Source organism: Peromyscus californicus, unplaced genomic scaffold (genome assembly GCF_007827085.1).
Source record: "Peromyscus californicus insignis strain IS unplaced genomic scaffold, ASM782708v3 Scaffold_24__1_contigs__length_46423439, whole genome shotgun sequence".
In the NCBI taxonomy this organism is placed as follows: Eukaryota; Metazoa; Chordata; class Mammalia; order Rodentia; family Cricetidae; genus Peromyscus; species Peromyscus californicus.
The window spans coordinates 24,387,726-24,401,990 of record NW_026294535.1 but is presented as its reverse complement, the minus strand read 5'-3'; the positions used below and the strand labels follow the sequence as shown (position 1 = coordinate 24,401,990).

General features: G+C 34.3%; 1 protein-coding gene across 20 annotated transcripts in view; it reads right to left on the bottom strand.

Annotated features, from left to right (window-relative positions):
• The window catches only part of Ppfia2 (PTPRF interacting protein alpha 2), a 461,179-nt gene that overhangs the window by 61,584 nt on the left and 385,330 nt on the right, over positions 1-14,265 (bottom strand). For all 20 annotated transcript variants that reach the window (XM_052753255.1, XM_052753257.1, XM_052753256.1 and 17 more), the window contains 4 exons: positions 11,569-11,806; positions 9,437-9,466; positions 6,286-6,416; positions 4,279-4,433 (listed from right to left, as the gene is read on the bottom strand). In XM_052753255.1, the coding sequence (XP_052609215.1) occupies positions 4,279-4,433; positions 6,286-6,416; positions 9,437-9,466; positions 11,569-11,806 (554 nt within the window). The remainder of the gene's footprint in view (positions 1-4,278; positions 4,434-6,285; positions 6,417-9,436; positions 9,467-11,568; positions 11,807-14,265) is intronic.

Here is a 14,265-nt window from a genome sequence, read left to right as displayed (position 1 = left end):
TCATTGTGTTCAGCCTGCTGAGTCCTATACCCTTAATCAGACAGCCCCTGTGTTCTGGGATGGCTTTTGCTTTGATTTTTTTTTCTTATGAGCTTGAAAAAAGTTTAAGTCTTTCTAAAAGACCTTAGTATAATTATTTTCACCTAATTTATTATTTATTACTTGAATTAGTAAAGTCAAAAATAATAGTATGTATACATAGTCTTGGTGTGAATAAGAGAAATTTCATGTGTGTCAGTTATGGATAGGTATATCTTACAAAATAACTATTTCACTTCAAAACCCTAAAGGCATAACATATAAATTGTTAATTATAGTGAAAAATGAGGGCTCAATACTGTACCCTTCTTTCTCTTTGATACTTAGTCTATGTAAAACACATGAAGTAATATTCAAAGAAAATTATTTACAATTTCCAAGCAGAGGAAGGTATATATATAATATATATATATATATATATATATATATATATATATATATATATATATATATATACTTTTAAATAGAATGGATGTAAGTCAAATTTAAGCTTAAGACTAGAAATCTTCAAATATTACTGATCTAATACTAATCATAACTTCATTTTTAACAATGCCATCCTCCAAATTTAACCAATATATCAGAAAACCACCGTTGACGACAACTGTCCTGCATGTCTCTTGCATATCTTCTTGCTTACAGTTTAAGACTGGACTGTGATATGGTTTTTCTCATTCACAGAATGAACTGGTAAATTCGTTACTCCTGCTTTTCATAATTTATTTTAGCCAATAATTTATAAATGTAGAGATTATTAATACAGAATCTTGATATAAATTAACTTAACTCTTAGGCTGATAATATTATTATTGGACCAGAGAAATGTCAGACAGTCCCCTTTAATCAAAACACATCATTTACTCTCCGTATTCAATTTAGCGTCATGGAGATACGAGGCCAAATTTATTTTATTCATTATATTCATGTGCAATTAATGCCAAGGAAAGAGTTTTATGATGTGGCTCTTATTTGGAAAGCCATCCAGTGGCTAACTGAAATTCTCCTGTGGAACATTTTCAAATCTGAAATTTTCCATTATGCATGGTGACAGAATATTTTGACTTTATTTCCCATGTGTCATCCATAAATTATCATTTATAATCAGATAGTAACAATAAAAGTGTTCTCTTAAAATGGAAATGAAGTGAACGATTGACTTAAAGCTCATAAAATTCTTCATTGGTCCATATGGTTTTATTGCAGATTGATAAACCTATTCAGTAAATGATTAAATACTTTCAATTTTCAGATTGTTGGATGAGTCACACATTTTTTTTCAGAGTAATGAAAGGATAATTGACTTGTGATTTAAAGTTTTTAGGAGCTCAACTTTTATTTATTTATTTTTTTTGGTGATCTTATTTTAAGCAATGGAAGTTTTGGAAGAAAAAAAAATTCTATAGTGTGACCGCACAAATGGTTTTGCTGCTTCCTGCCTTTGGAGGAGTTGATATAATGGCAACTATAATTAAGCATAGTTTCATATATTCTGATCTAAAAATTCATAGCCTCTGAAAGTGTAAAACAAAGCTTAGGTTTGTAGGAGGATGAATTTTCTAGGTTTTAAATTGTATCCTAGATATCCCGATAAAAGACCATTTTGTTGGAAAAATCCCTAATGATTTAATATTTTCTCATCTAATTCAACTGAAAATAAGTATAAAAGTATTTATTTTCAAAGGACAATTAAAAATATTTTAAAGGGAAAAAGTAAATTATACAACCTAAAATAAGCACATATCTAAAATGTGAGTAGATAAATGATCTCTATATTCATAAACATTTTAGTGGCATAATTGTGAGTTATACTACAATTGAAATTGAAAATGAAATGAAAAATAACTTGATAAAGGCCATGATAGGACAGCAAATTAAATAAAACAAACATTGTTGACTGGTATGTAGATTTATATTTAAATTTGGCTTTTCAAAAAAATTAAAATAAAAGTAGATTTTCATTTCCTATGTCATATTATTGCCTAAGAATTCCTTCTTCTGGGAAATAGAAATCCAAGGATTTGATTTCAACTGCACCATTCCATTATGCTAGTCACCCAGTCACGTACATCTCAGCTTTCTGTAGCTTATGCTGCTTTGTATGGTTGCACACCCTGGATCCCAGGGAAAGGATTTCAAATAATTTTACTGTCACAAACCTGTAAACATGAACATCAGAGGCAGAAATTCTTTGGTGCTACAGCTGAAAATAAAACCCATGTGATGGGGCACTACCTGTAAATAACTGTTTCTCTAACTGAGTGATGCCAGAACATATTTTGAAATCTATATCACTCTAGCTAACATTTACCATTTGAAGAAATTTAGTCTTTTCCTTACTATAAAGAGGAATATACAGGAAGAGCTCTCTCTCCTCTCCTCTCTCCTCTCTTCTTCTTCTTTTCTTCTTCTTCTTCTTCTTCTTCTTCTTCTTCTTCTTCTTCTTCTTCTTCTTCTTCTTCTTCTTCTTCTTCTTCCTCCTCCTCCTCCTCCTCCTCCTCCTCCTCCTCCTCCTCCTCCTCCTCCTCCTCCTTCTTTTCTCCTTCTCCTCCTCCTTCTCCTCCTCCTCCTCCTCCTCCTCCTCCTCCTCCTCCTCCTCCTCCTCCTTTCCCTTCTTCTTCCCCTCTCTCTCTCCCTCTCCCTGTGTATTGGTCAGGATGCAGGACGTAAAAAACTCTCTGCTACTACTCCTATGTCATGCTTGTTTGCTTCCCACCATGATGTTCATGGTCTCACCTTCTAAAGCTGTAAGCAAGCCATCAATCAAATAAATGCTCTTTCTCATAAGAATTGCCTTGGTCATGGTGTCTCTTAACACCAATAAAATCAAGACAATATTCTAACATTCAAAAGTGCCAGAGGTATATATTTCATTTTAGAAATTTCAACTGTTGGGCTGGAGAGATGGCTCAGAGGTTAAGAGCCCTGGCTGTTCTTCCAGAGGTCCTCAGTTCAATTCCCAGCAACCACATGGTGGCTCATAATCATCTGTAGTGAGATCTGGTGCCCTCTTCTGGCATGCAGACATACATACAGGCAGAACATTGTATACATAATAAATAAGTAAATCTTTAAAAAAACAGAAATTTCAACTGTTAAGTCTTGGATAATTTCTATATGTATGAATGTATATATATATATATATATATATATATATATATATATATATATATATTTCATAATCAAATACTTACTTAGGGTCATTTCATTCATGTTTTCATATTATCAGTCACTGATAATAGTTTATCCAAGCCAGATTTCTAATGCTTTATTTCTTACTCCTAATCCCATCTAGATTCTTCAGAGTTATTAGTGAGAAACTGTGATAGCTTTTACATATCCTTCATATTTTATCCTCTTGTTATTTTGTCTGACATTGAATTCATTTTGGTGTTTGTAGGCTTCATCTGTTTTCTGCAGAAAGTATTTTAACTTCACATAATTAAGATTTTATATTCATAGATACTCTTAGTGGCAGCATATTCTTCTGTTTCTTTTTGCCTGGTACATTTGGATCTGTGTGGTATCTCTACATGCTCTTGTAGATGAGTGCACATGAGTATATAGGTGTGCATATATATGTGTGTGTATGTGTGTGTGTGTGTGTGTGTGTGTGTGTGTGTGTGTGTGTGTGTACACATGCAAGTACTTGTGGCTGTCTTCCTTAATCATTCTCTACCTTGTCTATTTATTGTTAATCACTCAATAAAGTTTACGGTTTTGGGTTAGGCTGCCTGTGAAGTGAGCTCCAATGATTCACCTATCTCTGACCCCACCACTGCTGGAGTTACAAACATTTTGCCACCATGCTGACTTTTACATGTGCTCTGGGGATCTGAATTCAGGTCCTCATACCTGCATGTTTGACATTTTATCAACCAAACCACCACTCCAGCTCCTTTTAGGGTGGACTCTGTTCTGGAAATTATCAAGACTTTATTCATCAATAAAATATAGATGGCAATAATAACGATTGGTTCACAGTATCAGTGTAACTTCATAAAATCAGTATTTAAATAGCCCAGCTATTGCTATTAAAAAGGAAACAAAAGAATTGAATGTCTTACAATATGTTTCTCTCTAACTTTTATTTAGCATGAGTCAGCTAAACTGGTTTATAGAGTTGATTAAATTGAAAGCTCACTAGGTATGGAAAAGGACTTAGAGATGAGAAATGGATCACCGGGACACTCAGAAGTGACAAATCCCAGTGGTAGTAGAAAGTGAAAGCCCCATACTTACGAAGCTGCCCAAGTCGAGCCTTTTCTTTTTTACCAAACAAGCGCCCTATTGAAGACTTGATTCCTTTCTTCTTGGGGGCTTTGTGAAGAGAGTCTTGGCTGCTATTGGCACTGCCAAGGCCAAGGCTTTCTGGCTCAAGAGAGGCTGATAAACTGCTGCAAAACACAAAAGAGCAGAAATGGCTCATTTTGATGCACTATCCACAAAGTACACAAGGCTCCTTTCCTTTATAAGTGACAAAAAGGGGGAATAAGTAGATTTTGAATGATTTTCCCCCCTTTCCCTTCATCTTTCTCTAAGTTATTGAAATGTTTCTTCCTTGTTTCCATGGCTTTCCAAAATTTCCGTAGAAAAACCCATCATTTTGTTCCAAACAACTCTTTTTCCTTTTATTCCTGTACACTGTCAAATTAATCACCTACCTTAGCCCTATTTAATAACTGTATGTTTAGTATCTTTTTTATTGTGCACTTGGTTCGTTTTTTTCTCAGAGTTTTTTTCTTCTAATTTTAAAGGGAATGACCCATGGCAATCTGTTAATTGTGAAACTGAAGCTGCCAACTTAACTTTTATCTCTTCATGGGGGTTCCTTTATCCATCTTTCTTTCTCTGTCACAAATTTGAGACAAATTCATTATAGATGCCATCTTACTGAGATCTAGAAACAACACAATACAAATGCTCATCACTGTCTTCCTGATATATGGCTGTCAATAAAATACTATTTTAGATGCACAATAAACTGAAATGACTTCCAAATAGTTGATCAATTCTGAGTTCTGATCAATATGTCTGATACTCTCTTAATAAGAGGAGTTCACCAGATACAGCTATAACATTGTAGAGCGTGCTGCACTATACAGTTTTTAAACTTTACGTACTCATCCAATATAATCTGATTTCTACAATCTAACCTCCATTAAAAAAGCACTTTTCACATATTAAAAATATAATCCTCTGCTCTTGAGGAATAAAGAAGTATGCATTCGAAAGTAGTAATTGAAACCAATCAAATCGATAAAAATGCCTGTCTGCACAGACGTCCCACTTTTCAAAAGCACATGGCATGAGGCTACTAATTAGAAGATGTGCTGATCTTTAAATCATTCTGTGCACGTTGAGAACTGATACTGCTATTGATAACCAGTGAGAAGTCTGGTGTACAAGACGTAAACGGAATGTTGACCTATGCTATTGATTATAGAGACCAATTTGAAAGTTTTTGCCGTTTGGATAGGACATTATGAAGAATCTTATGGAGTATGAGCTTCCTCAACTTTTTTTAAAAATATTTTTGTCAGTGTTCATTTTAATGCTACGGCCTTCTTATCTGAGGACTTAGAATCTTCTCAGTAGCACAGATATGCAACGAAAGAGGCCCAGGACTAGATTTTTCAGACCTTCATTTCTATTACAATATACTCTACATTTATAGTCTTGTCCTAGAAATCCTATAAATATCTATCACTAGTCATAAATTTAATAGGAAATGTCTTCTAAATACAGAAGAGTAATTGGCACATTGACTGGTCACAAAAACAAAGATTATAAATGTGTCATCTTGTTAACTTAAAAGTAAAATTTTGATACATTCTTGAAAAAGTTCAAATGTCACAAGAGATATGGAAAAAAGGAAAGCAATGAAAGAGCGTGCTGGAGAATTATATTTCAAGTCAAATTATGTACGTATTAATTTTATTTTTAATTACATGTACACGTATGAATATCTCTGTGTGAGTCCTGTGCACATAAGCGTAGGTGCCTGCAGAAGCCAGTAGAGGGTGGTGGATCCCTTGGAGGCTGAGTTATAGGCATTGGGGAGCTGCCTGAAGTAGGTGCTGAGAAGCAATCTCTGGTCCTCTACTAAAGCAGTTAGCACTCAACGATTGAGACTTCTCTTGAGTCTTACTTTTCTATAAGTAACCTAACAGTTTATTTGACAGCAGTGAGGGAAGAGGAAGAATTTGGGGAAGAAAATGTTTAATGTGCATCCTGCTTGAGTCTTACCTCCGGGCATCATTGTGGTAGGAAGAAGGGAGCGTGTGAGTCATTCTGATGGCTCTGGGTGTTGGTGGAGGAGAAGTTTCGCATTTGATTGTTGCCTTGTCCTCCCGTCCATCCTCTTCCACCACGGCAATCTGGAAACAGGAGCAGTGCGTTCAATGAGCTCATTATAATTGCAACTGAAATTGTGTCAAAGGAAGCATCATTAAGGTAAGGGTACTAGAAAAATTGTAACACAACATATATGTCTTACACAGGCAAGCTGTTATTATTAAGGACGTGATTTTCATATCTATTTAAGAGCAAAGATAATATATCTTTACAAAAATGAGCTAATGACATAAAATATGGTTTAAGAGTAAAAATGCCATATATCAATAAAAAGCTATTCTCACCTTAGATGGATACACACATTTTTATTTTCAGGACTGCAAACTGAACCCAGCACCTCTCACATTAGGCAAGCATGCCTCTGAGCCACGTTGACATATGTTCTTTATGGAAGACCCTAAACAAACTTCATTGAGGAAAAGATGGTATGCCTAGTAAGGCATGACAAAGATACCCTTAAGTAGGTGTGTAAAAAAGGGGAGGACAACTTGATAAGATATGATTTATCAGACAAAGTACTTTATATTAGTCAATATAATGAAATCTATACCAAACATGTTTAAAATGTGCAGTGGGTTATAAGAAAAATATTTTTTTCCCAGTGAGAAAAATGAAAGGTAAGAACATAATTGCTAAAAATTGTTCAATGTCACTCTGAGTAATGGGAAATTTTAAAAATATGCAAAAAACAAAAATCCAGAAAAGATGAGAGGCATGTTAATAAAGAACAATGTTGTTCAGAATCCTGGAAAACTACTCCAAAAAATCAGAGAAAGAAAAAACAATGATGATTTTAAAAACTTGGCAAAAATCAGTGTTATCATTGCATAACACAACATATATAGATCAAAGTTATGGAAAAATTGCTATGAATATATGATACTGGAAATTCACATGAGAGGTTTTTATGTAGCAACAGCATACACTTAAAGCTGTATTATGCAGAACTACCTTACTTGTTTCTGCATTGAGTGTACTGTATGTAGAGGTTGCTATATATGATGAAGACCTGAAACTTCATGCTATTTTTTTTTCAATCTTTTCTCTCCTTAGATTTCTTTCTAAATTAATAATTGTAGGCCAGGCAGTGGTGGCGCACACCTTTAATCCCAGCACTCGGGAGGCAGACCCAGATGGATCTCTGTGAATTCGAGGCCAGCCTAGTCTACAGAGCGAGATCCAGGACAGGCACCAAAACTACACAGAGAAACCCTGTCTCAAAAAAAACAAAAAAGAAAACAGGATAGTTTGATGCTGAGGATTGACATTTTTGGTGGATCTCTGGCCCTGTCTTAAAAAATCAAAATAATAATAATGATAATAATAATTGTATTAGATACTTTATAGCAGGTGGAGAAAGTTAAAAGTTGATGAACTATATAAGGTAAATTTGATCACTTAGAGTCAATTGTTGAGTGTTAAGTTGACACTATAGTCATATATGTGTCCTATATTTATATATCAATACACATATATAATAGATGTTTATATGTACTATGTAGTTATATATAGATATTTGTTCCTATAGATGGGTCATAACTAAGTAAACAGAAAATAAATTTCTATCAATTTAATTCATGTAGTTGTAACATAGTTTTCCTTAAGGAAATAATGATATTTTCTGAATTCAGATATTTTAGATTTATTTGTTTTTATTTCATGTGTATGACCATTTTCTCTGGATATATGAATGTGCAGGGGCCTGCAGAGGCCAGAAGAGGTTATTAAAACCTCTTGAAATGGAGTTATTGATGTTTTGAGCCATCATATAAGTGCTGGAAACCAAACTCCAGTGTTTCAGAGCAGCAGGTGTTCTCAATGGGTGAGCTATCTCCACAGCCCCCGGCCTCCTCATCTGGAAGACACTGTAAGTCAGAGTGACTTTGAAATCTTTCCCATTTGACAGCCAATGACTGAATGCTTTGCTCTTCTCATTTATCAAATAAAATGGAACTTGGTGACTCCAAATAGAGTCCATTGTCTCTCACATTAAAGTCATATTAGATTAAGTGTCTTGATTTTGTCTCATAATCAAGAAAATGGTCAGTGTTTTCAGTCAACTGGTTTTTTTTCTATATAAATTCATTCACTCATCCATTCGTTCTCTCTCTCTCTCTCTCTCTCTCTCTCTCTCTCTCTCTGTGTGTGTGTGTGTGTGGTCTTGGATGTACCACAGTGTGCATGTCGGGGTCAAATGACAACTTGCATGAATTTATTCTTTGTTCTCTCCTTCCTCCATGTGAGTTCTGATGTCTTCAGCTTTAGTAGTAAATACCTATCCTGGCTGGGCTTCTAGTTGCGCTCCTGACATCTGGAGACTGTTTTCTTTCAAGGCTAACTAATATGTGGAGACAGCAAACTCCGTGTAAGTAATCTTATATGAAAACCCATCAACTTGGAGACTCTGCTGAAAATCATTGTCTATTCTCCTGTTGTAGTGATATTCTGCCTCAATTTGCCCAGGGCCATATGTTAGACACCACATGCCACTTGGTCTCATTCTATCAATCCTAAACTTGCCTAACCTGCCTTTTCTTCATTTGCTGTAAGAGACCTCAAAATGACTCCTAGCAGCTACGTTTTCATCTTACTCATGCCTCTTGGCTACCCTCTGCTTTCTCAGGGAATTTCCCCTCTTCTTTTCAATCTGGTAAAGAACTGTTTCATTGTCATTGATAGCTGTAGCAAGATCTTCTGGCTCATCATCACTGAGTAATAATAAATCCGACATTAAAAGCAATGCATGGTGAAAAATACTGAAAACAACCAGCGCTGTTCTAATATTGATATTATGATATCACACTCTGCCATGGTTGACGAATACGAGTTAATTCTCATAATGGAATCTTTGCTTAGAAACCAGAAACAATATGGTTTTAAAATATTTGCTCTTATGATCATATGTTAAAACTCAGTAACACATAAGTGCATCAATATTTATATGATATGCTAATAAAACAATTTTGACAATAGTATTTTAGCTGCTTTTTAGCAAAAAAAAAAGATGGTCAAGTAATAAACATGTAGAAGTTATTTACAGTACCTTTCTCCGATGTTTCCTTAGATCACTTGGCTGAAACAGGCAGTAATAAAAGAAACAAAAAAATTACTAATTAATGATTACCATTTGATGATATTACAGTTTGGCTAGTATCTATAGCTTGGCTATCATTTTTCTTCTTTCCATTCTTTACTGAATATATACCATTAATCATCCTAATAATGAATATATAATATTCAAACAATTTCCAAAAAGATTATATTTTTCCTCCAACATTGTATGTAGGTTAAAGAACATCTAACTAAAGATCTTTATAAAAATAGTGAGGTTGGTTAATAGAGTTTTTATTGAGTAGTAAAGACTTTCTGGATTACATATATTACTTTTCTGGCATGGATATTAATATAGCTGTTTTTCTTTCAAGGATTGTCTTATGCACTAAAGTCTCACACCTAAATTATCATAAATATTGTATTATTATGAGGTTGATAGAATATAGGAAGCAGATAAAAGGAAGTAGCAGGGAGTTGGGAAAAGAGAGCAGAGGAAGAAGTGATGGAGGAATTAACTAACACAAGGATGTTCGAAGACATTATGTCAAAACATAGAATTTCATAAGTTACCTAAATATGTATACATATTCCTATGAATAGTTTACAGATGGGATAATACTCTTCCTTAAAGCCATAAGCTACCAAGTAAAACCCATTGCAAGTTATGGGATACCTCCTTTTGAGTTGTTGGCTGGTGATGTCCTGGAGACATCCAAAAGTATAGTAGATAGTCTTGTTTCAGTTCCCAATTTCAAAATAAAAGGAAATAATATCTAAACTCTCTATATAAAATAAGTTTCATGATGGTGAACTAAAACCTTGAACATACAGTAAAATTTCATTTACTTATATGACTGTTTTTCCTATGGTGAGAAATATGTATGTATCTCTATACATATGCAAATTTGACTCATAAAATCATACATGTATTTATATAAATTAACTGTAAAAATTAAATATTTCAAAATTATTAACTTATTGTGCATTATTTAAGAACAATGACTGTTAAATTTAGACATTGAATTGGACTTCTTTATTCAGATGGGGGGCTTATAAACACATATAGTCAAGGGCAGTATATAATCTCATAGTGACTTCGAGGTCTTCTGGCCATACATGCTACATATAATTTAGGTGAATCTATGGTATCATTAATTTTTCTACATTTTATTACAGCTGGGTAGATTTTACAGTGTGTATTATCTATTTCTAGTTCAATTCGTTTCTGTCACTGAATTGTTCCATTTTAGTTGGAATTTTATAATTTTAATCTTCATCAAAGAAACAGTACTTTACCTCATTTTTTGCAATGTTTTCAATTTATTCACCTAATGTCAAGATCAAAGCGTTATATCATTTTGTAGTTAAGCAAAGTTTAGGAAAACTCAGCTCCATTTTAGCAAAGGCAGTTTATCTCTGCTGTCAAAGCGTTAGTTATCTCTTCCCTTAAACGGAGAAAGTGCTTCTCTTAGCTCATGCTGTGATGGGCAGCAAATGACCACACCTTGCAGCATGCAGGAGTCAGTCCAGTGAAATTGAAGAGAGGCTTTTTTTTTTTTAAATATATTACTTTTAATATGTGGCCTGAATCCTTCCAGTTCTTTCTAGTGCACTTCCTGACTTAAATATCCAAATGTAACAATAAATGAAAAAAAAAATCAAAAAGCAAATGTGCAAGTGTTTATACGAAACATAAAAAGAAACACTGAATAAGTGATGCCGCTGTTTTGGCAGCTTTTCTAGAAATTATATACTGCAAAATTATACATTTTTTATCTCTGTTTATTACAGCACGTAATTGTTGCTATTAGCTATATTTTTCAAAGTTACTGATGTATTCCTCGTCTGTTAAAAGATACTTAGTGGTTTAAGTCACTCAAATTTCTGATGTGTATTTAGACCCCTGCCTTCCGAGTGACTTTGAGATAGTTTCCTCACAGTTAAGGGCAAATGATGGTAACTAGTAACTACCACAAACAGCTGTTGTGGTGAACAAATTTACAAATTATTTACATGTGTAAAGAGACAATAAAAAACACAGAAAACCAGATGAGAAGAAATAAACTGTAGCTAAAGAATGAATAACAACAATTCAAGTTGCTCTGGATATGATATCATTACCAGAGTCATGACTCCCATGCGGTCCATTTCCCTAGCAGGGCTTCTTGGCGTGAGCTTTGGCGTTGAGTGTCCACTAGGGGGAGAAGAACTGGCCAAGGATGAAGCTGTAACAGAGGCAGTGATGGAGGTACCAGGATGGACCCTTGCCAAATTCAGGCCTTCCAAGCTTACGCTAGCCACTCTATTCTCAATTTCTTCGGCACGCAGTTCTGTAGATTCCTTCTCTTCTTGAATTAACCTAGAAGGTAGAATTAATTTTTGTTTCCATTATGAGATTGCTAGTGGCAAGTGGATTTCTCCTAATAAATTACTTAGTTAAGTACTGTGAAATTTTGCTTCAAATCTAGCATTTCCGTTTTCTTTTGAAAAAAACTGCATGGAATTACTGGCTATGATTAAGAAACATCTGTTTTTATTTTCTTTAAAATTATTGTGGTGTATTCTTGGAATTTCAAGTTTGACATCTTTTGTTGCACAAGGAAAATATCAACATCAATGATCTCTTCTGCATATAATGTGTAAATTATAAAACATTTTCAATTCTACTATGAACTATTTGTAATTGAAACACAACTTCTATATGTTTCATTGTCTCTGAATTAAACAAACAAACAAACAAACAAAACAACAATGAACCAGGCATGGTGGTATATGCCTATAATCCCACTTCTTAGGTGACAGAGAGATGTGGTATAATAATGAGGTTAAAGCCAACCTTCTCTCTCTCTCTCTGTCTTTCTCTCTGTCTCTGTCTTTGTCTCTGTCTCTCTCTCGCTCTCTCACACACAAATCCAGAACATAAAAAGATAGATAGACTATTCAAGCTATGGCATTAAATTAAAATATATCTTCCACATATGTTAAGTTTTTCATATTTTAGGAATGTACATGAATTAGAAGTTTTCCATGTATTACCTAAATATAGGAAGAAATTTTCATTATCAATCTGATTGGCCAAGAACTTATATATATAAAAATATATATGTGTGTGTGTGTGTGTGTGTGTGTGTGTGTGTGTGTGTGTGAAAATTTTGACTTACAGATGTAAGTAATAGTAATTAATTTTCCAAAGAAATCCACATAAAACCTAGGTCCAATTTGAAATATATTGGAGTAAAATTAAAAAATTAAGTCATTGATTAGTCCAATTGTTTATGAACTGAGATACAAATTTGTGGATGTTTAACCTTTAGATAGAAGGAATATTAATTATTTCTTTAAAATTTATTTTTATTTTATGTGTGTGACTACATCTATGCAGGATGTCCATGTTTGGTGCCAGTGGAGGCCAGAAGAGGGTATCAGATTCCCTGGAACTGTAGTTTCAGTTAGCTGTGAACCATAATGTGGGTGCTGGGAATCAAACCCTGGGCCACTGGGAGAACAGTAGATGATCATACCACTGAGCCCTAATTAATTTTCAAAAGAAATGTATGTCAAACTGGGTTTCACTTTGAAACAAATTGCAAGACAAGTCTCAGGCCCCGCTGAATCCAGCAAGCAGATCATTTTCAAGTATAAAAGCAATCTGTCTTTTCATGTGTTAGTTACTGATAGAATTTAATATTTGTTACTAAGAATAGAAGTATCTGCATTAGATTATACCATTATTTAAAGAAATAATTAATTTTCAAATCTCTAGTTCTGCCAGGGAAGTACAAATATACTGCTGTTAGTATACGCTCTGCAACGGACAGATCTCTCTACCAATAGTATTGAGATCCCAAAGAAGCCTGGATTTTTGCAGATGAAAACTTTAGGAAGTCATAAGGGTGAGACCTGAATTTGAAAGAGTTAATTACTCTTCTGCTCTCTTTCTTTTGTCTCACTTATCTCTCTACCTCCCTGCCACTTAGCCTTTCCCACAAGCTGGGAAGAGAGCCGTCACTAGACACTAAACCCAGCCAGAACCTTACCCTTGAATTTCATGTTCTTCCAGACCATGACGAAATAAAATTTTGTATTTACTTACTCAGTTGGTGCCATTTTATATATAGTAGCCCAGGCCAACTAATACATGCTACATTGACATTAAATGAAAAGAAATGATGCTTTTAAAATGGCATTAAACATCAATAAAATTACAAGAAATTAGTATATTTTCCTCTAGTATTAGGATTCTGTACATTTCATTGCCTTTTGTGGTAGGTACCATTGTTAATATCTTTATAGTTTGAAGAAATAGTAGCCCACAAAGGTGATGAAACCATCCAGAATACAGGTATCTAAATATACATTAGAAATGTGAATGATCTAAACCATTAAATAAGCAACCTTTGACTTACTGCACAGATATTTTCTAAGCCACAAAGAATAATGAAAACATGAAAATTTCAGGTAAATGGTTGAAACGAGAACACATTACACTGGGTGAAATAACCCAGACCCTGAAAGATAAGTAATGCATGCACTTTCTAATTTGTGGATCTTAATTCCAAACTTTTAGATGTGAGTATATAACCTGGAGCAGCCACAGATACCAGAAAAATGAAAAGGGACACTGAAGAAAATGAGAATTGTGGGGGAGAGTTACCTGGGAAGAGGGGAGGGAGAGCAACTCACAGAGAGGAAGGAAGTTGGAATAATAGCACCTAGGACGTTCTGAAATCCATGGGGAGTCACTTTATTTTATGTTTGCTTAAACATGTGTGTGTGTGTGTGTGTGTGTGTGTGTGTGTGTGTGTGTGTGTGTGTGTG